Source organism: Saccopteryx leptura, chromosome 13 (assembly GCF_036850995.1).
Source record: "Saccopteryx leptura isolate mSacLep1 chromosome 13, mSacLep1_pri_phased_curated, whole genome shotgun sequence".
Classification (NCBI taxonomy): domain Eukaryota; kingdom Metazoa; phylum Chordata; class Mammalia; order Chiroptera; family Emballonuridae; genus Saccopteryx; species Saccopteryx leptura.
The window spans coordinates 45,147,901-45,174,697 of NC_089515.1; the positions used below are offsets into that span (position 1 = coordinate 45,147,901).

At 43.4% G+C, this 26,797-nt stretch overlaps 1 protein-coding gene across 2 annotated transcripts in view; it reads right to left on the bottom strand.

Annotated features, from left to right (window-relative positions):
• The window catches only part of FANCI (FA complementation group I), a 60,283-nt gene that overhangs the window by 1,681 nt on the left and 31,805 nt on the right, over positions 1 to 26,797 (bottom strand). For both annotated transcript variants that reach the window (XM_066355000.1, XM_066354999.1), the window contains exons 18-35: positions 25,751 to 25,873; positions 21,345 to 21,413; positions 19,864 to 19,965; positions 18,712 to 18,891; positions 18,514 to 18,635; positions 17,882 to 18,046; positions 17,019 to 17,198; positions 14,127 to 14,293; positions 13,715 to 13,791; positions 12,533 to 12,649; positions 8,032 to 8,083; positions 7,143 to 7,270; positions 6,983 to 7,051; positions 6,701 to 6,794; positions 5,515 to 5,702; positions 4,132 to 4,185; positions 3,989 to 4,048; positions 889 to 957 (exon numbers count right to left, since the gene is read on the bottom strand). In XM_066355000.1, coding sequence (XP_066211097.1) covers positions 889 to 957; positions 3,989 to 4,048; positions 4,132 to 4,185; positions 5,515 to 5,702; positions 6,701 to 6,794; positions 6,983 to 7,051; positions 7,143 to 7,270; positions 8,032 to 8,083; positions 12,533 to 12,649; positions 13,715 to 13,791; positions 14,127 to 14,293; positions 17,019 to 17,198; positions 17,882 to 18,046; positions 18,514 to 18,635; positions 18,712 to 18,891; positions 19,864 to 19,965; positions 21,345 to 21,413; positions 25,751 to 25,873 — 2,016 coding nt within the window. The remainder of the gene's footprint in view (positions 1 to 888; positions 958 to 3,988; positions 4,049 to 4,131; positions 4,186 to 5,514; positions 5,703 to 6,700; positions 6,795 to 6,982; positions 7,052 to 7,142; positions 7,271 to 8,031; positions 8,084 to 12,532; positions 12,650 to 13,714; positions 13,792 to 14,126; positions 14,294 to 17,018; positions 17,199 to 17,881; positions 18,047 to 18,513; positions 18,636 to 18,711; positions 18,892 to 19,863; positions 19,966 to 21,344; positions 21,414 to 25,750; positions 25,874 to 26,797) is intronic.

Genomic DNA, 26,797 nt, shown 5'->3' on the forward strand with positions numbered 1-26,797 from the left:
ACTGTCCCCTGGTTTGCATTATAACTTGTAGATCCCTCCAGCCATTTCTTACACATGTAAATATGCTTCTATATTTTTAAAAACCCACAAATGAAGGCACTGTTCTTTTTCTTTTTTTAAAAAAAGGCTATCTTGGAGATAATTCTATATCTCAGCATTTAGATTTGTATTTTTCCATGTCTGCATAGTATTCTACAGTATAAATGTGCTAAAACTCACTTCGGATTAGTGACATCCTAAAAATGGGATTACTGCATTAAAGTGTGTAGGTCTCCTAAAATTCAGCAGTTACTACCAACTTGCCTTCTAGTCACTGTCACTTCACCTTTGTCTTAGGGAGCCCAGTCCCTGCATCCAAAGCAGCTTACACACATTCGAGAGGAGGGCGTGCCTTCTGCACTAACTTCTGAAAGAACCCTTCCCAATGGATATCCTAAACTACTATTTTTAAAGAAAGTTCAAGATTCTCTGGTGCATCCTGAATAAAGCATGTTTTTTAGTTCAGAGAAAACATGTTACATCTGAACGTAAAATCTGTGGGCAGCAACCACACACTTCCCCAGCTTTGTTGGCGATAATTCACATACCATATGATTCACCCCTTAACACTACAGTTCTGTTTTTCATATATTCATGGAGTTGTGCAACCATCACCACTTAGAGACTTTAGAATATCTTCATGCCTGCAAAGAAAACCTGTCCCCCTCTTAGCAGGTACCTCCCCAGTCTCTCCTATCCAATCCCCAGCTCTAGGTGTACTTTCTGTCAGTACCACTGATGTACTTTCTGTCGCTTTCAATTTGCTTCTGGTCAGTGTGCCTGGCTCCCTCCTCGTACCCATTCCCAGGGCCCCCGGCAGCCACACTGCACTGAGGGCCAGCGGCTCACCATGGCCACGGGGACGGCAGCGTGCTTCTTCTTTCCTCCCATACAGTTGAGGCTCCCACTCTTCTTGTTCTAGAGAAACAGAAACAGCTTCTCTTACTCCTGAAGACTTCAGAGGTTAGTAGTGGTAGTTTTCTAGGAAGGTGATTACAGCCGAGTACAGGGACTCCTAAGGGAACCAAGTCTCGGTAAAGAGAATGTCCTGCAGCAGTTGCTGGAAGGTGGGAGCTTTTGTGACACCTATAATCCTCACACATTTTCTACCGTTCTGAGATTTACAATCTTGCTCTTGGAACCAACACCTGGACATAAGGGCAGGACCAGCCGCTATTGTGCCAGGCAAGCCAGGGGCTGGTGAGGTATAGAAGGATGATTAAAATGGGGGTGTTGAGGGAGGAGCAGGGATTGGTGTTTTGGCAACTGGCTGAAAGAGTTCCATAAAGGAAAGGAAGTCAGAGAAAAATGTTTGCTTCTTAATCAGCTGACTTGTCAGTAAGGCCTTAAGTCAAATATAGATGGGTAAAAATATCCAGGGAATACATCAACTATGTAGTTTTGTGTAATGCAGAAAAAGGAATAGCTGTCGCCCTGGCTGGTTGGCTCAGTGGTAGAGCGTTGGCCTGGCGTGCAGAGGTCCCAGGTTTGATTCCTGGCTGGGGCACACAGGAGAAGCGCCCATCTGCTTCTCCATTCCTCCCCCTCTCCTTCCTCTCTGTCTCTCTCTTCCCCTCCCGCAGCGAGGCTCCATTGGAGCAAAGATGGCTCGGGCGCTGGGGATGGCTCCTTGGCCTCTGCCCCAGGCGCTAGAATGGCTCTGGTCGCAACAGAGCGACACCCCGGAGGGGCAGAACATCGCCCCCTGGTGGGCAGAGCATCGTCCCCTGGTGGGTGTGCCGGGTGGATCCCGGTCGGGTGCATGCGGGAGTCTGTCTGGCTGTCTCTCCCTGTTTCCAGCTTCAGAAAAATACAAAAAAAATAAAAATAAAAATAAATAGCTGTCTAGAAGGTGCCTGCTAATTTGCAAAAAAAAAAAAAAAAAAAATGCTTGAGAAACACAGAAATCCAAAACCCTCCAACAGTTTACACGTCAGAATCACGAATGAGTCTAGACCAGAGCTGGGCAGCTACAGCCCACAGGCCAAGTCTAGCCCACTTATTTTTTAAAATGAAGTTTTATTGGAAAACAGCCAGGCTCATTCATTTTTACATTGTCTGTGGCTGCTCTGATGTTACAATGGCAGACCAGAGTAGCTGTGAAAGTGACTATCTGTTCTTAGCACTCATCTCTAATTTCTCATCATGTACATGGAGATAACAACCGGTCTCAAGTGTAGTGAGGATGAATGAGGTGATGCATAAATGAGGTGAGGAAATAACGTTACACCACCACCAGGCAAGGGCTGTAGAGAGCCAGGTAAAGGTTAGCTATTCTAACCAAATGAAATGGTGTTACAGCAGGTTTCCCAAGCTGTACTGTGATATGCTATATTCTGTCAAATTGTAGTATTACAAAAGTTCTTGAATAGGTTTGAAAACTACTACTGAACATATTCAATAATTGCCACACCTGTCAAACTTTAATATGCTTAGCATATTAGAGATGAGAAATATGTACAAGTGTTTTTCACCGACTCGTTTTTCTGGAGAACTGTCTCAGTCTATACGGCATGCTTTGTAAAATGTGGCCCTTTGTGGGCATCGTTGCGAGTTGGAAACGGGAAACTAAAAAACTGAACATGAAATGAAAAAGCAGTGAGATAAAAGGAGGACCAGAAGTAACAGCTTGATGAGAAAGGGCTGCAGACTGCTGACCCAGACAATAAATGGATGATACATTTGTGTGTGTATGTGACAGAGAGAGAAAGGGACTGACAGGAAGGGAGAGAGATGAGAAGCATCAATTCTTCGATGCAGCACCTTAGATGTTCATTGATTGCTTTGTCACATGTGCCTTGACCAGGGGGCTACAGCAGACCGAGTGACCCATTGCTCAAGCTGGTGAGCTTTGCTCAAACCAGATGATCCTGCACTCAAGCCAGTGATCTTGGGGTTTCAAACCTGGGTCCTCTGCATCCCAGTCCAATGCTCTATCCACTGCACCACCGCCTGGTCAGGCTGGACGGTACAGTCTTGACCTAGATGACAAAACTGGTACAAAGGCATGGTGATAGAGCACAGTTTTGAAAACTCACGCGGCTATACCAGGTGACAGGCCACTCTGGTCACTAACGCTCAAGGGAAGGGAAGGAGACACCTTTACTACACACAATGCAGCAAGTTACCGATAGGAGGGTCCTGTATCTGCAAATGAGACGGAGGCAGGAAATGGGGGGCATCACTATCAGAGTGCTCAGTCCACTGTTCTGACATTGGCTATAGGATCCTGGCTGGGTCTGACCCATTAGTAGACATTCTCTGGTTCTTCAAAGATTAGTAACAGCCCTATAATACTCTAACTGCATTGGCTAAGTGGCCTTGGCACAGAACAGCCCACACAAAAGTTATCTGGCCCAAACTGTCAATAATGACATTAAAAAACCCTGGTTTGGGCCCACGGTAAAAGGGACTCAGGTATTACAAGAATCTGCTGGTATTTGAGGCCAGATGACATTTAAAATCTCTCCAGATCCTGAAAGAACCCATTACTTATTTAATATGAGGGGTCGAGGCAGCTGACAGAATCTCCTCACCTTCCCGACAGTGATGCTGCCCTCACCACACGCTGCCCGATCCTGACCCTTCATATGCCTGCTGCCACCCAACTCACATTCCCAAAGGGCGCCCACGAGCATGGCTGTGGAGTCCCCCAGAAATAAGCCAAGTCCCTGAGTCCCAACATGCTTGTTCTCTTCCTGCTCTAAATGCAAGCATAGCAAATGGTTCTCTCGCCATGTTAAGATAAACCTTTTGTGTATGTGACTGAAGACTGCCTCGCTGCAGAGATTTCAAGCCTTGGCTTAGTCTTAAATGGGCGCCTTTGGCTTACGGTAAGTAAGGATGAAACTTTCTATACTCAGCTCAGGTGGCTAAGCGGTCCCCTGGTAATGTAAGAAGTCCTTTCTGACTTGAAGACCTACTTTGGTACTAACTCTGAGTCACTTACCTGTACATAAGAAATGAAAGAATAGCATACAGGTGTCAGATGAGACCCTGACAGCTTCACCTGCAGCAAAGAAAAAGAAAATCTATGTAACTGTAGGAAGAAAATACCTTTCCCTGTTCCTAAGAAAGGCATTCTTAACTCACCAGCTTTTCCATCATTTTTGGAATTCCTCTGGAGCTTCGACACACCTGGAGATACTAACAAAAGATTCCTCGATTTAGTGTATCATCCTATATAAATGTCCCGTGAAACCAAAGCTAATGGACTGTGACTCATTGCTCCAACTGCAGAAAAAGAGCTACTCCACTCCCAGAGCATCCCACACACAAGGCTTCCCACTCTCCTCAAAGCTCCTAAGCTTCACTAAGAGGTGAGGAAAGGTTTGTTTTGAACTTGTTCAGCTCATTGCTTTGAAAATCCTTCAGGATGAGCATCCTTACAACTAGAAAACGAATGACTTGCTGTTTTTCCTCTAAAAATAATGGCAGTAAAGAGAAGAGGCTCTCAGGATTTCCACTACAGAGGTTTAGTAGCCACACAGTTGTAACCAGAGCTGCCCTTCTCAGAAACAGCTGCACTGCCATGTGGCGGTGCTGTGGGCTGGTCTGTAATCTCTTGGGTTGTCTATGCCTGGGTATTTAATATGGACCGTTGCCCTCTGAATGTCTGCTGAGGACCAAAATGTTCAACTGCAAGAAACGAGCTTTTTGTTAACAGACACTAAGCATTAACTTAAATTCAATGCCAAGTATGTCTTGTATTTTTTTAAAAAATAATCTTCCTTCCCACACTAGTTACCCAACCTGTAAAGCATTTAACACCTACTTATTAAAAGCAAGAAAGAAGGGGCCCTGGCCAGTTGGCTCAGAGGTAGAGTGTCAAGCCAGTGTGTGGAAATCCCAAGTTCAATTCCTGGTCAGGGCACATAGGAGAGGCAACCATCTGCTTCTTCCCTCCCCCTTCCCCATCTCTCTCTCTCTTCTCTTCTCATAACCAAGGCTCGATTGATTCAAGCATGTTGGCCCTGGGTGCTGAGGATGGCTCCATTGAGCCTCCATCTCAGACGCTAGAAATAGCTTGGTTGTGGACATGGCCCCAAATGGGCAGAATATTGGCCCCAGACAGGGGTCACCAGGTGAATCCCAGTTGAAGCACATGTAGGAGTCTGTCTCTGTACCTTCCCTACTATCACTTAAAAAAAAAAAAAAAAAAAAGAATAAACACCAATGCCTAGACTGGTCCTGGTTGAGGTAGTGTAATTTTTGGGGGGAATAAAATTGAATTCTACATCTATAGTCAAAATTAAGTCTTAGAAGACACTGGAAGAGGCATTCACTCTTAATCAGGTGCCACTTATATGCCAAGAAAGTAAGGTCTTTAAAAGCAGATTTAGAATTTCTCCATAAACTGCTTTTTCCTGGCCTGTGGAGATGCCTGCCACCTACTGACTGAACCCTAACTTGACCTAGTCTCCCGACTGGCTGGGGCAGAGCAGTGGTGGCAATGACTGTCTTCCAGATACTCACATATCTGACAAGGGCTGTAAGAATGGTGTACATCTTGCAAAGGTCCTTTAGCAGGATGTCTACACAGCTGCCCGATGGCAGGGCCGTCTGCACCAATTCATGGAAAAATGTAAGCAGAGTTCCCAGCTGCATGATGATGGCTTTCTCCACGGGATGATTTGGTAGTGCTGCCTGAGAAGGGGCCTCTTCTGAGGGAAAAGAAATTGGCACATTCAAACCCAAAAGGCCTTATTTTCTAGTTAAAGTGAAGGAGATTGGCCCTGGCTCTGGCTCAGTGGATAGAGCAGGGGTCCCTAAACTTTTTACACAGGGGGCCAGTTCACTATCCCTCAGACCGTTGGAGGGCCGGACTATAAAAAAAACTATGAACATCCGAGTCACGGCACAAAAAAAACAAACAAAAAAAAACTATGAACAAATCCCTATGCACACTGCACATATCTTATTTTAAAGTAAAAAAACAGAACGGGAACAAATACAATATTTAAAATAAAGAACAAGTAAATTTAAATCAACAAACTGACCAGTATTTCAATGGGAACTATACTCCTCTCACTGACCACCAATAAAAGAGGTGCCCCTTCTGGAAGTGTGGTGGGGGCCGGATAAATGGCCTCAGGGGGCCGCAGTTTGGGGGCCCCTGGGATAGAGTGTTGGCCTGGCGTATGGATGTCCTGGGTTTGATTCCCAGTCAGCACACAGGAGAAGTGACCATCTGCTTCCTCCCCTTCCCCCCTCTTTTCTCCCTGTTCCTCTCCTACAGCCAATGGCTCAATTGGTTCGAGTGTGGCCCTGGGTTCTGAGGATAGCTCTATGGGAGTGCATCATCAAGTGCTAAAAATAGCTCAGTACTCAAGCATCAGCCCCAGATGGAGTTACCAGGTGGATGCTGGTTGGGGCACAGGCAGGAGTCTGCCTCACTATCACACCTCAAGGGAGGGAGGGAGGAAGTCAAGGCAATTTCGAAATCCACTCAACACCGTTAACTACAGGGTCTATATGGAAAACAAGCACGTGACCCGTCACAGAGTGAATTGACAACTGCTGTCATAGCCACAGTACTATCTGTGCTGAACACACTGGAGATCTAGCAAAACAAATAGAGCTCATGCAGCAGTCCACTTTGGATTTTAGCTGACTTTGCTTTCATCACAATTCCTGGAACCCTACCCTGAAATCATCTTACCTGATGTGGTTTCTTGGCTCACTTGTCCCTTGAGCTTGGTGATTAGCCAGTCCACTTCTTCTAGGACCTTCTCAGCCTGACTCAGAACCACTAACTGTGAAAGAAAAACATGCTTATCATGGCTCACTGCATGTAGCTGCTGGCATAACGGAACGACTAGGGCCATCTGCAGGTGGACTACAGGCCTCAGGACATAGGCCACGGTAATTTACCCTTAGCATGAAATAAAATGGAAAGAATGACAAGACTATTTCCCATGGCTCCGAATCAAGACTTACTTACACAGACAGTAGGGGCCGCTGTTCTCAAATTCACAATTGCGAAGTGGTTGGTTTTCTCCACCTCTATATCCTGGGGAGCCAGAGAAGTGAGCTGTAATGGCAGTAGACTGTTTCCCTGACCTCTACCCTCACCCAGGGTGTTGTATGAAGGCTTACTGTACCTCATCTATGTCTCCAAGATGCCCATGGATATCCTGGGACAAGTCACGCAGTAGGGTGACAGGGCTCTTAAATGAAACATGGAGGCTAAAGAGCAAATTCATCAGGCCCTTGCAAAACGAGGCATCCTCTGCAGTAGGAAAGGAAGAACATTAGGTGAGTTATAACCCTGTCAATGCTCCTGGGGGAAGAGATGCTTAACCAGAACACATAGCTTGTCATGTCCCAGGCACAAGAGCCCAGTGCTGCACACTCCAACCAAGCAGCACACACAATTGTGCACTTCTCTCCGTGTGCCCAAAGGAGCAAGACATTTCCCATGACTCCTCAGCCCCTACCACTGTATAACCAGCTCCCCCAGGAACTCTCTGCCTCAATCGCCACACCAAGGAAACCGCTATCCTAACTCGTCACCTTACATTCAGTTTTGTCTGATTGAACTTTGTAGCTACACGGAATCATACAGTACTCTTGTGTTGGGCTTCTTTTGTTCAACATTACATTGTATCAGTGTTGTCTGTTCATTCTCACTTTTAAACCACACTTCACTGTGTGTATACATCAAAATCCCTTTATCCCTTCTACAACTAATGAACATTTGGGTTTGTTTTATTTATTCAAACAGTGCTGTGATGGTTAACTCTTCCCCCTATTTGTTGGGAATGAAATTGTTGGTCCTATATGTATGTTTAATTTTAGTAGCTAGTGCCCAAATGTTCCTGAGTGGATATACCCACCAGCAGGGAATGAGAGGTCCCCCTGCTATTTTTCCCAAAACTTGGCATTGGTATTGTGTATTTCTCATTTTGGCTATTCTGCCAAACATGTAAATGCTATTCAGTAACGATGATTTTAAATAAAGCCTAAAAGGAAATGTGGGAGGAAACTCACCCCGGCTGTTTTCCTTGCAAATCTTAGATGTCCAGGATAACATCTGCACAAACTAGAGAACATTCAGATATTAAAGAAATGTGCTAAGAGACAGATATAGAAGAGCCTGAGATCTTTCTAAATCTAATCACTGGCCAATGTAAATAAACTCAAAATTATGAGAACTACTGGTATTTTCTCATAATACAGCATATACCTTAATACTAAAATCTATGCTCCATTACAGGCCCCACATCCTGGGGTCTCCTTATACCCCCAACGACCATGGTCTAGGCCTAGATTCTAGGGCTAGAGTTCCTTTTTTCTTTCCCAGGCCCCAAAATCTTGAGGCCTCTTTAAAGATATTAGGTTTAGTAGAGAGGTTTAGGAGAGTAAGATCTTGGCCTTGAGGATCCAAGAGGCCAGAGGAGGTTAGAAGGGAGTGGAGGGAAAAGGAAAAAGAAAAAAGGAAAGAACCAAGCCTGACCGGTGGTGACACAGTGTATAGAGCCATCAACCTGTGGGGCTGAGGTCCTAAGTTCAAAACCCTGAGGTCGCCGGCTTCAGTGTGGGATCACCGACATGACCCCATGGTCTCTGGCTTTAGCCCAAAGGTTGTTGGCTGGAGCCCCCCCAGTCAAGGCACATATGAGAAGCAGTAAGTGAACAACTAGAGTGCCTCACTACAAGTTAATGCTTCTCATCTCTCTCCCTTCCTATCTGGAAGGTTGGAAGGATAGGAGTGAGGGAGGGACAAAGTCAGCCCGTTTTCTTAGCTGGTAGGAGGCCTGGATTGCCAGACATGTATGAGCTCTCTGCTCTGGCAATTCTTTCAGTAGGCCTTCAGTTGCAAAGGCCCTGAAATGCTGGGACACTTGAGTGCAAGACAACCAGTAAGAATTCATTTTTGATCACTTGGGGGGAAAAGTAAATTCAGAGTCTAATTCTGAAAGCTCTCTGTGAACTGACATAAAAAAAAGTCTGCAGATACAGTGTGAAATGTTACCAGCAGGATGTACAGCATGCTTTTATGTGAAGAGGGGTAGGGATGGGAAAAAGAATCTATATTCATATTTGCTTCTCTAGGAATAAAGAAACTCTTGAAGAATACTAAGAAACTATAAAAAGATATTTACTGCCCTGGCCGGTTGGCTCAGTGGTAGAGCGTCGGCCTGGAGTGCAGGAGTCCCAGGTTCGATTCCCAGCCAGGGCACACAGGAGAAGCGCCCATCTGCTTCTCCACCCCTCCTCCCTCTCCTTCCTCTCTCTCTCTTTCCCTCCCGCAGCCAAGGCTCCATTGGAGCAAAGTTGGCCCGGGCACTGAGGATGGCTCCATGGCCTCTGACTCAGGCACTAGAATGGCCCTGGTTGCAACAGAGCAAAGCCCCAGATGGGCAGAGCATCGCCCCCTGGTGGGCATGCCAGGTGGATCCCGGTCGGGAAAATGCAGGAGTCTGACTGCCTCCGTTTCCAACTTCAGAAAAAAAAAAAAAATTAAAAAAAAAAGGTATTTACTTATTTGGGGGAGAAAAAGAGCTAAATAAGTGGGTGACAAGAACAGGATAGAAGGAAGGCCACTTACTATAAATCTTTTTATAATATCTGGTTTGCAAATCATAGGACTTTATTAGCTGCTCAAAACTAAATTTAAAAAACAAGACACTACCTGAAATTATCGAGGGGGGGAGGGCAGGCAATAAATTGTAAAATAAATTTTTTCAGTATATATTAGCTTTTCGATTAACCCATTTATTTTCCCTTAAACGCCGCCCTGCCTAATTCTCTCTGGGATAAAAGAATGAAGCTACAAGTAGAGTGGGAATGAGTTGTTTGGCTCTAGGATGAAGCTAGTAGCTAGCAAAAGAGACTTCCTTTGGGCTACTCAAAATTCAGAGGACAGGGGGAAAACCAGGTCTGCTTTCTCACACTCAATCAAATACCCTAATACCCTAGACCAGTGGTCCCCAACCCCCGGGCTGCGGACTGGTACCAGTCCGTGGGCCATTTGGTACCGGTATGCAGAGAAAGAATAAATAACTTACATTATTTCCGTTTTCTTTATATTTAAGTCTGGCCTGCCTGGCCGGTTGGCTCAGCGGTAGAGCGTCGGCCTAGCGTGCGGAGGACCCGGGTTCGATTCCCGGCCAGGGCACACAGGAGAAGCGCCCATTTGCTTCTCCACCCCTCTGCTGCGCTTTCCTCTCTGTCTCTCTCTTCCCCTCCCGCAGCCAAGGCTCCATTGGAGCAAAGATGGCCCGTGCGCTGGGGATGGCTCTGTGGCCTCTGCCTCAGGCGCTAGAGTGGCTCTGGTCGCAACATGGCGATGCCCAGGATGGGCAGAGCATCACCCCCTGGTGGGCAGAGCGTCACCCCTGGTGGGCGTGCCGGGTGGATCCCGGTCGGGCACATGCGGGAGTCTGTCTGACTGTCTCTCCCTGTTTCCAGCTTCAGAAAAATGAAAGAAAGAAAAAAAAAAAGTCTGGCCTGACCAGGCAGTGGCACAGTGGATAGAGCGTCTGACTGGGATGCGGAAGGACCCAGGTTCGAGACCCCGGGGTTGCCAGCTTGAGCACGGGCTCATCTGGCTTGAGCAAAAAGCTCACTAGCATGGACCCAAGGTCACTGGCTCCAGCGGGGGGTTACTCAGTCTGCTGAAGGCCCGGGGTCATGGCACATATGAGAAAGCAATCAATGAACAACTACGATGTTGCAACGAAAAACTGATGATTGATGCTTCTCATCTCTCTCCGTTCCTGTCTGTCTGTCTATATCTATCCCTCTGACTCTCTCTGTCTCTGTAAAAAAATGAAAAAAAAAATTAAAAAAAATTAAGTTTGAACAATGTTTTATTTTTTAAAAAATGACCAGATTCCCTCTGTTACATCCATCTAAAACTCACTCTTGATGCTTGTCTCGTAAGTTCAACAATTATATTTAAAAACACCACAGTGTTTACACCGGTTGCATAATTTTATTTTGTGCAATTATCCATCCCACCCTAAAGGCTGGTCCGTGAAAATATTTTCTGACATTAAACTGGTCCGTGGCCCAAAAAAGGTTGGGGACCACTGCTCTAGGCTATAAAGAATAGCTCTTCCTGGCCCTGGCCAGTGGCTCAGTAGATAGAGTGTCGGCTGAGCATATGGACGTCCCAGGTGAGATTATAGTAAGGGCACACAGGAGAAGCACCATCTGCTTCTCCCCTCTCGCTCCCCCCTTTCCCCTTCTTTCCCTGCCACAGACAGTGGCTCCATGGGTTTGACGTTGGCCCCAGGCCCTGAGGACAGCTCCATTGGAGCACATCAGCCTCAAGTACTAAAAATAGCTCAGCACTAGAGCATTGGCCCCAGATGGGGTTACCAGGGTGGATGGGGTTGCTGGGGTGGATCCTGGTGGGGGCACATGCAGGAGTCTGCCTATCTTCTAACCTAAAAAAAAAAAAAAAAAAAGACTAGGTCTTCCTGAAGCAAGGACTCACAGAAGGAGCCTGTGCCCCCAGGGCTCCAATATGTCTTCCTCACAGACAGTCTCCGTGACAGAAATACACAGCCCCAGGTACTCAAAGGTGCTTGTTGCCATCATGTTGGGAAACTATTCCTGAATGGAGCAGACTCTCAAAACATGGCCCTACTCTTACTCTCCTATGTGTGTAAACACTAATATGGGCATACAATCGTATGTTTGTGTACACACCTACATCTCATCTTAGTTGTTTCTGCTTTGGGAGTGTAGCCACTTTCCGATTTAATCCCCTTTTGTTGGATTTTCCCCAAAGTTAGTACCAGCTAACCTCAAGAAAAGCAACTGCTGAATGTCAGCTACCTACTTAATAAATAACATAATTTCAACTTAAAAAGGAGGAAACACCAAGAGTAAAAACACAGGTTAAGAATCTGCCTGACCAGGCGGTGGCACAGTGGATAGAGCGTTGAATGGGGATGCCGAGGACCCAGGTTCGAGACCCCGAGGTCGCCAGCTTGAGCGTGGGCTCATTTGATTTGAGCAAAAGCTCACAGCTTGGACCCAAAGTCGCTGGCTCAAGCAAGGGGTTACTCGGTCTGCTGTAACCCCCCCCCCCAGTGAAGGCACATATGAGAAAGCAATCAATAAACAACTAAGGTGTCACAATGCGCAACGAAAAACTAATAATTGATGCTTCTCATCTCTCCGTTCCTGTCTGTCCCTGTCTATCCCTCTCTCTATGTCTCTGTAAAAAAAAAAAAAAAAAAAAAAAAAAAAATCTGAAGGAACCAAAGATACTTTTTTTTCCTCTAGTGCTTACTGTTGACACTTGATAGTGGCCAAACACAAGTACTGTTATTACCCTGAATGGTTGCATGTAATCGTGCCATGGGAGAAAACACTACACAGGAAAGGGTAGATAGACCTTATAGCAACTCAGGAGCACAAATAAATATATAATTTAAAACTAGCTAGACTTCAAGAGGCTATTTAGATATGTTCTAAGTCAATAACCCGCGCCTTCTATGGGATGCTGGGCGGGCTGGAGGAGTGCCTGCACCTGAGGGGAGGAGGGCTCCAGCAGCCTGGACAAGCTGGAGAGGACACTGACGAGGAGGACGGCTTCTCTACTGTTCAAGTCTTCCTCTTGGTTGCTGAGAAAATTCAACAAGGACCTCTGAGGAAGGAAACACACAGACACATTAGCAGAACCATTCGTAGTGGGGAGAAGAAACAACTAGCCAGAGATTCTCAAGCTGGGACCAAAAGGACTTGAAGCTATCAAAATTCCAGGAGGACAAAATCTGAAAATAAACTCAGCTGAACAGGTTGTTTCCTACTGATTTTTACCATCAAGTGAGCATATCGACCCCCTCGGTCCGTGTACATTAGGGAAGACTGTGCACTTAATTCTGGGTGGCTTCTAGCTCCTCAAAGCCCACCCACTGACCTCAGGTTTAGACTCCACCACCACCAGCTTTTCCCACACACCTTCCCTGTTTTCCTTCTCTTTATTCCTCTCTCGTCACCTGAAATACTCTGTATTTTGTTTGTCAGTCTCCTTCCCACTACAGTGTAAGTGGCATGGGTCAGAGGTTTTCTCTTCTGTTCCTACCATGTTCCAAAAACCTGGAACAGTCCCTGGCACCTAGCAGGAATTTTCAAATTATCCTGATGTTGTGATAACTAATCTAACGGTTAGAAACTAAGAGGCTTCATTGTCCCTTCTTCATGCAATCTGACAAACCCAAATTATACCATGGACACAAACACAGGAACACCACACCTTAACAGGCTCTCTGTGTCAGCTCCAACAGTGATTCTTGGTGGCACTGATTGCAGGAGGGTAGGGTGGCTTAATGCACACCAGACCGAGCATTCTTTTTTTTTTTTAATTTTTTAATTTGATTTTTTTTTTTTAGAGAGAGAAACATCAATTTGTTGTTGCTCTCATGAATGCATTCACATGGATTGATTCCTCTGTGTGCCCTGAACAGGGCTGGAACCTACAACCCTGGCGCATCAGGATGCTGCTGCAACCGAGCTATCTGGCCACGGCCCCGGCATCCTTTTAACTGTGTTACCTTCCACTCTAAGAGCTATGTCTTCTTACTTGGACGATGACCCCAAAAAAATTCCTGTCCTACTTGCTCACTGCCGGCTGGTTGTTACCAGCTGGCCGGGCTAGCGCTCCCTTTGCAAGGACCCTCAGGCAAGTCTGCAGCTTCCCAAGGCTTCTCACCTGAAACTGCCGGATCTGGAAGGCTGCTCTTTGGGTGACACTGACTTCCACTTCTTCTCCCTCATTATCTGGGACATCTAGGAAAGGAAAAAAATTATGTCTTCTTAAAATGGACTTACTGTGCTTTTCTGGTGTTTTAATAGCTAAAATTTTAGAAAGTCCAAAGTCTAGAGACAGATTTACACATATTCCTAACATTCTGAAATTTCTTCATTTTCACTGAGTTCCATTTTGCGGTCACTACCTATGGGTAAGTGTAATCCAGTAGATGCCAATTCTGAATCCACTAGATGTCACTTCCTAGCAACATAAGCACTGTCCTCAGACGACCTCTGAGAGGTTAACAAATAGAATCAAGAGGATTGGTTAAGAAACCGGATGAAGTCAATTTTATCAAAACTAAAATGCACACCCAGTGCCCGGAGGAAGAGGGGAATCCTGAGCGAGAAGAACTGCTGCACGGCGTCAAGCACCTTCTGCAAACCCTCCAGGCACAGCAGCGAGATGCTCTTTCCCTTCTCTTTCCTTCCTGTCTCTTCAACGGAAGTCGGAATAGAAGTGTATCTCCAGAGCAAGACCCTGAAAGGCGGAAAGTAATTTTATTTATTTATTTATTTATTTATTTATTTTTACAGAGACAGAGAGAGGGTTAGACAGGGACAGACAGACAGGAATGGACAGAGATGAGAAGTACCAATCATCAGTTTTTCATTGCAACACCTTAGTTGTTCATTGATTGCTTTCTCATATGTGCCTTGACCGCAGACCTTCAGCAGACCAAGTAACCCTTGCTCAAGCCAGCGACCTTGGGTCCAAGCTGGAGAGCTTTTGCTCAAACCAGATGAGCCCGCGCTCAAGCTGGCAACCTTGGGGTCTCAAACCTGGATCCTCCGCATCCCAGTCCAATGCTCTATTCATTGCGCCACCGCCTGGTCAGGTAGTAATTTTATTTTTAAAATCAGCTTTACTGAGGTGCAATTTACATACAGCAGAATTCACACCCTGTAGACACACAGCTTTTTTTTTTTCTTTTTTTAAGTAAGAGGAGGAGAGAGAGACTCCCACATGTGAACCCAACTGGCAAGCCCCCTAAGGCTATTCTCTGCCCACCTTGGGTCATTACTGGGCAACCAAGCTATTTTTAGTGCCTGAGGTGGGAGGTTCTACAGAGCCATCCTCAGTGCCCAGAGCCAGTTTGCTCCAACCAATCAAGCCATGGCTCAGGAGGGGTAGAGGGAAAGGGAGAGAGGGAGGGAGGGAGGGAGGGAGAGGGGGGAGGGAGGGAGAGAAAGAGAAAGAAAAAAGAGGGAGGGGGAAGGATAGAGAGGCAGATGGTTGCTTCTTCTGTGTGTTCTGACCAGGAATCAAACTAGGGACCATCCACACACTGGACTGACACTCTACCACTGAGCCAGCCAGCCAGCCAGGGCCAATCCTATTGTGATTATAATCTGCATTTACCTAATGATGAATTATATTCACTCTTTTCTGTCCTTATGTGCCTATCATCTATATGTTTTTTAATAAAGTGTTCAATATTTTACCCATTTCTTAAATTCGGCTGTTTGTTCTCTTATTAACAAGTCTAGGAGTTCTTTATGTGCTCTGGCTACAATTCCTTCATCAGATTTGTTTTGTAAATATTTTCTTTTAATCAGAAGCTTATCTTGTAATTTCCTTAAGTGTTTTATAAAAAACAATTAATTAAAAAAATAATTGTGGTCTGACAGGGTGGTGGCACAGTGGATAGAGCATCAAACTGGGACTCTGAGGACCCAGGTTCAAGACCTTGAGGTCGCCAGCTTGAGCACAGGCTCATTGGGTTTCAGCAAGGCTCAACAGCTTGAGCCCGAGGTCGCTGGCTCAAGCAAGGGGTCACTCGGTCTGCTGTAAGCCCTCCCAGTCAAGGCACAAATGAGAAATCAATCAATGGACAACTAAGAAACCGCAACGAAAAACTGATGTTTCTCATCTTTCTCCCTTCCTGTCTGTCCCTACCTGTCCCTCTCTCTGACTCTGTCTCTGCCACAAAAATAAATAAATAAATAAATGATTGTGCACCTAACCAGGTGGTGGTGCAGTAGATAGAGTGTCAACCTGGGACATTGAGGACCCAGGTTCGAAACCCTCAGGTTGCCAGCCTGAGTGCGGGCTCACCAGCCTGAGCATGGGATCATAGACATCAAACCCAATGGTCGCTAGCTTGAGCCCAGAGGTCGCTGGCTGGGGCCTAGGGTCACTGGCTTGAGCAAAACATTTCATATGTCAAGGCACATATGTAAAAGCAATCAATGAACAAGTAAGGTGCTGCAATTATGAGTTGATGCTTTTCATTTCTTTCCCTTCCTGTCTGTCCCTCTCTTGCTCGCTAAGAAAAAGAAAAAATTGTGCTTCTGGTGTATCTAAAAAAAAAATTTTTTGGTGACAGAGACAGAGAGAAAGACAGAGAAAGGGACAGACAGACAGGAAGAGAGAGAGATGAGAAGCATCAATTCTTTGTTGCAGCTCCTTAGTTGTTCATCAATTGCTTCCTTTTATGTGCCTTGACGGGGGGGTGGGGGGTGGGGGGGGGCGGGGAGGCTAGAGCAGAGCAAGTGACCCCTTGCTCAAGCCAGTGACCCCGTGCTCAAGCTGGTGAGCCCACGCTCAAGCCAATGACCTCGGGGTTTTGAATTTAGGTCCTCTGCATCCCAGTTCGATGCTCTATCCACTGTGCCACCTGGTCAGGCTAAGAAATATTTACTTAAAACAAGATCAAAAATATTTTTCTGGCCTGGCTTGTGGTGGCACAGTGGGTATAGCATCGACCTGGAATGCTGAGGTCCCCAGTTCGAAACCCTGGGCTTGCCTGGTCAAGGCACATATGGGAGTTGATGCTTCCTGCTCCCCCCTCCCTTCTCTATCTAAAATGAATTTTTTTTAAAAGTTTGTTTTACATTTATGTCTCTGATCCATTTCAAGTTAATATTTTGTATATGACATAAGGAATGGATAAAGGTTTGTTTTTTTGTATATGAATGCCCAATTATAGAAAAGACCAATCTTTCTTTCTCCATTAAATTATCCTGGCACTGTCAAATCAAATAACCATACTTGTGTTAATTCTGAACTGTCTATTCTGTTCATTGATTTTTGCCAATATCACACTATCTTAGTTACAGCAACTTTATGAAAAGACTTGAAATCAGGGAGTGTGAATCCTCTTTGCTCTTTTATTGCCAACTTGTTTTAGTTATTCTAATTATTCCTCTGTTGGAGAGGCCACAGCAAGTGGAACAGGTTTCTGTGGGTGAGAGTAACTTACCGAGTTATGTCACAGAGGTTCTGAAAGATCTTATCTGGGTTCTGGCCATCTGGGCCGCTCACATGCCCTGTGTCCTTCAACTGCTGTACCTTCTGCAGAGCCGCGCTCACTGCATAGCGCATGAACTCAGTGCTGGACCTGAGCACAGACAGACTCTCTGCATGGCTCTGGGTACTGTCCCTGGAGGGAGAGACGGAGAGACAGAGATTCCCCTACAACTACTGGGATCTGGAATTAGGCTTTCTAAGGGCTGTTCAGAGTAGCTGCATCCAGCAAACTCTGAATGACAGACCCTAAGCAGCCCATCCCAGAGTCAGTGCCATGGCTGCCTAAATTAGGTTCCCAGACCCAGTTTCCCCATGCATCGGGGTGGGGTACTTCCACCCCACACCATCAACAACTCTCAGACTCCAGCACGGTATCCAAGAATTCAACTCAATTCCGACACTATCTACCTGGAAATAGCAGAGATCCTACAAGTTTAGGGTTGAATCCTACAAGACTGCCCCCACCTCCACCCCCACTTCTGACACCAGCTGAAAGCCCAGACAATGCCTCATTTATGTCCCAGAGGTTCTGAAAGATTAACCAGTTACAGATTGGAGGTTCTAATGACCCCTTCCAACTCAAAATGCTAATTTTAAGTCCAAGTTGTTATCTGTATTATAACCAACTGGCTATAAGAAGTTCCCACAAGCCCCTCTCCTTGGGTTCAATTAATTTGTTAGAATGGCTCTTATAGAACTCAGAAAAACAAATACACAGTAAGAATTATGAATCCAAACTAGATAATAATGCCCAGCCAGGTGCACTAGCATTCTCTTTGCTGTGCAGCTGTCTGTAATGCTCTGTTAGAACCTTACCTAAAAAGAGCGGTGAGAAGATCAGATATGAACTTCATGGACAAAAAACTATCATTCGTTTTGTTGGCCGTTTTAGTTTTGCCCCTACCAGCTTTTTCGTTAAGGATGTCAGAGAGTTTCTGGTAACATGTAAATAAGCTCAGAATGTCTTCAAACTTATTCTTACTGTGTAAAGAAAAAAAGAGAATAAGGTCAAAGACAAACATCAGAATATTGTGGTTTACTATCACATACAGTCTTAAAAAAATAAGTCTTCTTTAGATGCTTTTAGACACAACAGTATGAATGAATGAACCTTCACTAACATGTAACAATCTTGCCACTCTGTCTTGGTTATTTTTTCCTCCCTTATTTAGACCACTCAATACACAGCGTGAAAGTTCAATACTGCCACCAATCCAAATTTAATAAAATCGGGAGTTCTTGAGTTCAGGGTTTGGTAAATTTTGAATAAATAAATGCCTGCTAGAAGCACGACATTCATCACCCTGTTTGGCATAGGTTTTAATGTTCTCTGGTAAAAAGAACAGCATCTGGTCTTAGGCTAGATATCTATTCAGGAGATCGTGTCAGGGTCTGTAGTAAAATAGAGTATTAGGCAAACTGTGGTTAGAGTTACAGCGATACCTTACCTGAAATTACTAATGGAGAAGTTATATTCGATTAGAACCTCACAAACTCCCATTACAAGAGAAGCACAGATGTTATTTTTGATGCCGATACCAGTGGTCTGAGAAAAATCTGCTGATTTGTCCTAGAAGACATAAGATAAAAACTAACAAGCTACCAAAAACCTCTATTATTCATTATACCTGAGATTTAGCAATTACCAGTTCAAAGTCTTCTAGTTCACTCTTAATCATTCGGTTAGTTATAGACTCCAACATATCATCTAACTCTTGGTAGAATCCTTCATCCTCCTCCTCCTCCTCCTCGTCATCCTGGTGCATGGGCAGCACTTTACTCTTGTACCAGGCCAAACAGTGCTGAACACAACATAGCAGATGACCCTGTACAAGAAAATAATAATCAAGTATTCTTGAGTGTTCAGGGACAACCTGTGAAGCTGCTGTTAATCAACAACATAATTCTTATCTATAAGGCTTAAGTAAATTATTCATTAGCACAACAAATTAAATCAATCCCAATTAGCAAAAGTGGAAAAATAGTGAGCTAACAGAGGCATGGTTTTCTGACCTTTCCCAAAGGAACTGGCTTTATAAGTAGCTGACACGTCAGAATGCAACAGCCAATGTGCTACTTCTGATCCGGTACAAACACCACGAAGCCAGGCTGTGTAGTAAGTCCACACTAGCTTCTCTATGTCCCAGAGGCTACTCTAAAGATGAGGGTTTGTGTTGAAGGACTGAAAGATCAACATGGCATCTCCTAAGCTAAGGACATCTCATGGCCTAGGAGGTCCATGTATGAAGAATATGACAATAACTCCGTGACCATGAGTTCTAAACCACATGTGATGGTGGAGTTCCTGTTTTATCTTCTCTTACCTGTCCTTCAGACGCTAGATAACAGGAATAAAATACCAACCTGTTCTAGTTTCTCTGAAGGGTCAACAGACTGCCACTTTCAGCTCAGCCTAAACCATATACTCCCTCCAGACTAATGAAGCAGGTTCCCTGGGTTCATCTGCTACCAGGTGACCTCTTTTAATCTAAAGTATATTTATTTAGTACTATAATCAAAGAGCCATAAATGGGAGAAAAAATGCTTCTTGAGGAAAGTGGTGCATATCCTGACTTAGTAAAATGCTGACAAAAAGATCTTACCAATAGACACAGGTGACACTGGGTCAGAAAAAAAAAAGCAGGGAAGATTTAAGAGTAAAAATTCTTTGGGAGTAGCAGAAAGAGAGCTTCCCCGATACCTTTAGAAAGATTTTTCTATAGATCAACCCTATTAACAGGGTTGATATGTTAACGTAACACTAAAAATGATGCTTACGGCAGGAATAAAAGTCTTACCAGTGGTTCTTGTAGAGAGATCTGATCTCCTTGGGTCAAAATACAAGCTTCTAATTTCAGAGGAGGCAGCACATCAGATTGTGGCTCATAGAACTGTTTCAACTAAAGATGGTAAAGAAAAAAAATGACATGGCTCATGCCTGCTTTTCACATTTTTTTTTTTGTATTTTTCTGAAGTGAGAAGCGGGGAGGCAGACAGACAGAAAGACTCCCGCATGCACCCAACTGGGATCCACCCGGCAAGCCCGCTAGGGGGTGATGCTCTGCCCGTCTGGGCATTGCTCCATTGTAACCGGAGCCATTCTAGCACCTGAGGCAGAGGCCATGGAGCCATCCTCAGTGCCCAGGTCAACTTTGCTCCAGTGGAGCCTTGGCTGTGGGAGAGAGAGAGAAAGAAAGAAGAGGGGGAAGGGTGGAGAAGCAGATGGGCCCTTCTCCTGTGTGCCCTGACTGGGAATCAAAACCGGGACTTCCACATGCTGGGCCAATGCTCTACTACTGAGCCAACCGGCTAAGGCTTGCTTTTCACTTTTTTAAATGGTCAACTAATGGCACTTTTAATGTATGATACCTTCTAAGACATATTTCCAAATCTGCAAAAAGAATGTGGCAAAAAAATAAATAAAAGAATGTGGCAAAATTTGTATTGCTTTGGCTCACCCACATCCTGTGCCCTTGTTTTAGGCATAGTGCTAATTAAGATCTTTCCTATTTCACTTCTATTACCTTGTCCACAAAACACCATACACTCTCATACCGATTCCTACTCTTGCACAGGCAATAGGCATTTCAGTATAGCTTGATAATTAGCAAGTGGACTCTAGAGTCAGAAAGGCTGAGTCCAAAAAATCTAGTCCCACCACTTACGATTTCAGTAAAGGTATGCCTTGGTTGCTCATCTGTGACATGAGGATTCTATTGATATAAATGTATAAGGTTGTTTAAGGTCGCCAGCTTGAGCACGAGCTTATTTGGCTTGAATAAGCTCACCAGCTTGGACCCAAGGTCACTGGCTCGAGCGAGGGGTTGCTCGGTCTACTGAAGGCCCACGGTCAAGGCACATATGAGAAAGCAATCAATGAACAACTAAGGTGTTGCAACGAGAAACTGATGATTGATGCTTCTCATCTCTCTCCATTCCTGTCTGTCTGTCCCTATCTATCCCTCTCACTGATTCTCTCTCTGTCCCTGTAAAAAAATAAAATAAAAATAAAGAAAACAAACATTATTCGGCACATAAGAGCTCAAAATATCCATCACATTTAGGAGGTAGACTGTTAACTGAGAGAGTTAACTGTTAGACAACAGTATTGTAGGTACACTAATGGTAATTAAAATGAAACATCAAGACAGTATCACATTCCACAGGCACATGTACCAGTACTATTTGGGAATTACCATATATTGTGAAGTCTGGACAATGTCAATCACCTCTCAACGCCCCTTTACCTGTTTTCTATATCCATACAAATATTTTTTACCTGTGCCAGCAGAGTCTGCATAATTGAATTTGCCAGCTGAGAGTTTCTTCGAAGGACATCATAGAACCCCTAAGAGGAATCAAACAGAAAACAAATAAACTCTGTAACAGAGATACCAGTGATTTGGGCAATCACAACTTTAAAATGACACTCTTTCCTTAAGTCTATTCTCAGTTCTTTGAAAAAGATGAAGACATTAAACCACTCAGAAAGTTTAGGTTAGTGCCTAAACGAAAAAGAGGTCTCTCAATACTGAGAACTGGATCAATAAGCTGACCACATCCCTCACAATTATTAAACACCAGGTCACTTCTGGCTTTGGAGTACTCTACTCCTTCAGTCAGGGATGTTCTAGGCTCTCATTCCTTTCTCTCATCCTACATAACTGCCTTCACTTTTAAGACATTCTTTCCACTTGGTTTCTGGTGTTTCAAAAGTGCCTGTTGACCCAAAGCCACCTAATGTGAATGACCAGGGTATTTCCCCCATTCCAAAATTTCCTAGTCTTTAAACTGATCAAATTAAAACCCTGGAAGAACTTTCTTTTTGAAACAGGGAAAAAAGATTGTACAGTCTATCTGTGAGAAAAAGCAAATGAGAACTGATCTAACACCCCCCCCTCAATATGTGTGTCTGTATGTGTGTATGTATGTGTGTGTGTGTGTGTGTATTTTTTTAATTAAAATAAAACAGAAACAAGCCCTGGCGAGTTAATTCAGTTGGTTAGAATGTCATCCTGAAACAACTAAGTTGTGGGTTTGATCCCTAATCAGGGCACATGTGGGAAACAACCAATGAATGCACAATTAGGTAGAGCACAAAATGAATACTTCTCTCTCTCTCTCAAATCAATCAATCAATTAAAAAAGGAGAGAAACAAAGGAAAATTAGCCCTAAAATATATTAAAATATTTTATAAACATATAACTATAAAAGATACTTTGTGGTCTTGGCACGAAAACCTAGAGACAAAATAACAGTATACCACACAAACATATATCATACTTAGTATATACAAAGGTGGCAATAATGTCTGAACAACTACCTAATCTGAGGGAGAAGTTATATAACAAATTATATATATATATATATATATATATATATATAGATGCAGGTTTCACAAACACCCTTTATCAGGCTGCCTTTCCTTCCAATCTTAGTTCTTCCAGGGTTTTAATTTGATCAGTTTAAAGACTAGGAAATTTTGGAATGGGGGAAATACCCTGGTCATATATATAATTTGCTTATATATCAGCAAAACAAACTCCAGATGAACTAAGTAGCTAAACATAAAAAACAAAACCATAAAAAAAAACTAAAAGAAAATGTTAGTGAATATTCATTGGAAGAATAAGGATGGACTCTACACAAAAATAGATGTCTCAAAGGAAAAGATCAATTAATTTAACCACCAAAAATCAGTATTTCTATAGGTCTAAAAGGATCATAATTACTTTTTAAAAAGTTAATGGGAATCTGGCTTACACTTGAAACAAAATTTTTATATCAAACATAGGTAAAGCACTAAATCTTTGATGAATAAATGGAAACCAGTATCCTAACAGATTTAACTAGGTCTATGATCCATTTCAAGTTAAATTTAAATTCAAAGCTGCTTAAGAGATTATTTTTTGCATGGTGATGACTGTGCATAAGAGTTAATATACAATACATCTAAGACTGCTATCCTCAGTAAAGCCTGTGCAAGGTTGGCCCTTGGCTGGTGGCTGGGAATTTAGCCTACACTGATACAAAACTTTTCCTCAATGATAGGAGAGGTTTACTGCGCCTAAACTGTGCAAACAATATGGTTTATGCTGAAGATCTGTTCTGGGCCTTTGAAGTTTTGGTATGTGCCAAGCCCATGTGCCTACATGACCAGCTCCGATAAAACCTTGATGCCAAGTCTCTAATAAGCTTCTTTCCTAGTAGGAAACTTTGCTCATGTTGTCACAATGCATTTGCTGGAGGAATTAAGTGCATCCTGTGCAACCCCATGTTGAAAGGACTCTTAGAAGTCTACACCTGGTTTCCTTGGAGCTCATCTTGTGCCCCTTGCCTCTGCTGATTTGCGTTTGTATCCTTTAACAAATCAATCTTAGCCAAGAGAACAAATACATACTGAGTCTGGTGAGTCCTTCTGTAGGAATCTTTAAACATGGGATGGTTTGGGGAACCCACAATACAATGAACAGTGTGCCAGCACCATCTGTTGAAAAGACCATCCTTTCTCCACAAATTACCGTGAGATTTGGTCAAAACTTCACTGGACAACTTTTTCAATCCTTGATCTTTCTAGGTCCTTTACATATCACATCAATTTTAGAATGGTCTTCAGTGTACATATCTTGTTCAACACATCCTTAAGTGTTTATTTACTTAAATATTATTTTATTTCAATTTGATTGTTCATTGCTAGTAAATAGAACTATGATTTTTGCCTGCTTACTTATCTTGCACACCACAGCCTTACTAAGCTCACTATTTTACAGATTCTTTGGTACTGTCTATGGACACAGTGTGAATCTAGCAGCTTCACGTCATCCTTTCAAATCTGTATGTATTTCTTTTTCTTGCCTTGCTGCATCAGGGAGGACCTTCACTTCAACGCTGAACAGAAGTGCTTCTTCTATTCAAATATCTTTGTTTCTCATCATACAGGAAAGCATCAGTCTCTTACCTTTTAACATTAGATGCAGGTTTCACAAACACCCTTTATCAGGCTGCGTTTCCTTCCAATCTTAGTTTGTTGAGAATTTGAGAGATTTTTATTGCAAATGAATATCGAACAAAGATTTTTTAAAAGAATTTTTAAAAATTCAATGCTTGCCATGGTGTGCCAACACACTTTAAATGTTCTATTCTTTAACCCAGCAATGTGACCAAACACTCAGATTCAACAATGTTCACAGAGAGAAAAAGGCAAAAATGTAAATATTCAAAAAGTTAATATATTACTATACATCCATAAAGAATATCTAGCACTAAAAATCATGTCAGAAAACATTTATGAAAGAATGAGAAGGGCCCTGGCCGGTTGGCTCAGTGGTAGAGCGTCGGCCTGGCGTGCAGAAGTCCCGGGTTCGATTCCCGGCCAGGGGACACAGGAGAAGCGCCCATCTGCTTCTCCACCCCTCCCCCTCTCCTTCCTCTCTGTCTCTCTTTTCCCCTCCCGCATGCCGAGGCTCCATTGGAGCAAAGATGGCCCGGGCGCTGGGGATGGCTCCTTGGCCTCTGCCCCAGGCGCTGGAGTGGCTCTGGTCGCAACAGAGTGACACCCCGGAGGGGTAGAGCATCACCCCCTGGTGGGCAGAGCGTCGCCCCTGGTGGGCGTGCCGGGTGGATCCCTGTCGGGCGCATGCGGGAGTCTGTCTGACTGTCTCTCCCTGTTTCCAGCTTCAGAAAAATACAAAAAAAAAAAAGAATGAGAAGGTACTTTCACAATATAATAACAAAAGCTATATAAATTCCATAATTCCAATTTTGCATGAGTATACATATATGAGTGGTGTGATTAGGGATTATTTAAAAAGACTTCTCTATTTTCCATATTTTCTACAATAAGACTAAAAAACCCTGTGCTTGGCAACTACTGTAGCTCAGTGTTATTTTAAGAATGTTAAATGAAAGTATTATAACAGCTGCTCTTTGAAATGACTTCCACTTAATCTACTTGATAGATTATCTACTGCTCTCCATCGATGAACGTGCACGCTGAAGCACCGACACACCGAAGGCTAGACATAGTCGTGTGTCCTCCGTGACAGCACACTTTTGTTCCCACTGGCTGAATCATATGCTAATCACAAGCCAGTGGCTGCATTTTCACCCTCGTTTCTGCTAACTGTACTGTCGTCATAACTGTGTGATTTAACCAGACATCCTGTAAAATGTTAGAAAACAAAATGCAGAAAGAAAAAGAAGTTGTTTTCATTAAAAACTAAGCTGAAAAATTAAAAAACTAAGCTGAACGTTTTGGAAAGACAAATAAAAGTACCTAAAATCATTTTCTGATGAATTACGGGTAAGATGCTTATAAAAACTAGTGAACAAACCGGAGACATTTGGGTTTCTGTACTAACACTTTTAAGTAAACAAAAGCTTGAAATTATTGGCAATAAATTAAAGTTATGGTTTATTTAAAAGCAGTAAGTTCCAAACAGCAGACTTATACTCAAAAACAAAAGGACTAGACTTTAAAACAAAAGACAGGCACATAAACAGTACATGTCAACATTTCAAATTAAAACAAAATGTTTATGGTGTTTTAACTATTCTTTATGATTCCTCAATTTAAACAACCTTTAACTACTGGTCCCAACTGCATCAGATAAGAATGTTACACTTTTATCATCAGAAAAAAATTTTATTAAAATAAAAAAGTTTATTAGTTGGGGGACTGTTACCTCATAAAGCATGAGCCGAACATCAGCCTGCTGGCCTAAGCATCGTCTCAAACTATCGATGATCTCAAGGCAAAAAGCTTCATTGGCAACAGAACTGTAGCGACTGTGGACATCCACATGGACCTGAAAGAGATGCCGGTTCTATCTTACCAAAGTAGTCTCCACTAAGGAGGTAAAAAGGGACTACAGCCTGACCTGTGGTGGCACAATGGATAAAGTGTCAACCTGGAAACACTGAGGTTGCTGGTTCAAAACCCTGGCTAGCCTGGTCAAGGCACATATGGGAGTTGATGCTTCCTGCTCCTCCCCCTTCTCTCTCTCTCTCTCTCTATCACACCCCCTCCTCTCTAAAAAATGAATAATAAAAAAAATTTTTTTTAAAAGGGACTACATTCTCAGTCAAGGAAACTTAGACTTAGCTTCCCCCATATGCCAAAACCCAGGACCAAGACAGACATTATAATCACCACTAGGCTATGGAAAGTATCACTTTCATTCTGGTTTAGAATAAAAGAATTTTCAAGCATTTTAACAAAATGAACACTTTCCAAGCTCTCAAGATTTTTCTTGGCAATGTCAGCTGCTCAGGAAGGCACATGTTATTTCATGCCACTAGAGTCCAGTAACTCATAATATACTTGACTTTACTTAAAAGGCCTAAAAGACTTCCTTAAATGTCTTCAGCAGCTATAAGCAGCGAGCTCTTTTTGCTTCCACAAAATCCTGAGAGGGTTGGAGGTAGGTAGTTTTCAGTTTAACAATAAACATGACAATTATGCCCTTTATTTGATTTACATAATAAATTCAGTAATTATAAATCAAGAATTCCTAATCCCTAGCCCAGGCATTTTAGCAAGGTAGTAAATACTGACTGAGACTCAGAACTAGTTCTTTATAGGTTATATCACTATGGGCAAGTTATCCTCTCTCTAACTCAGTTTTCTTATCCTTAAAATGGGGCCAAGGATAATAATAAACTAATAATACCTAGTGTTCCTAACATTTATTTATTGATTTTTTTTTTTTAGAGAGGAGTGAGAGAGAGAG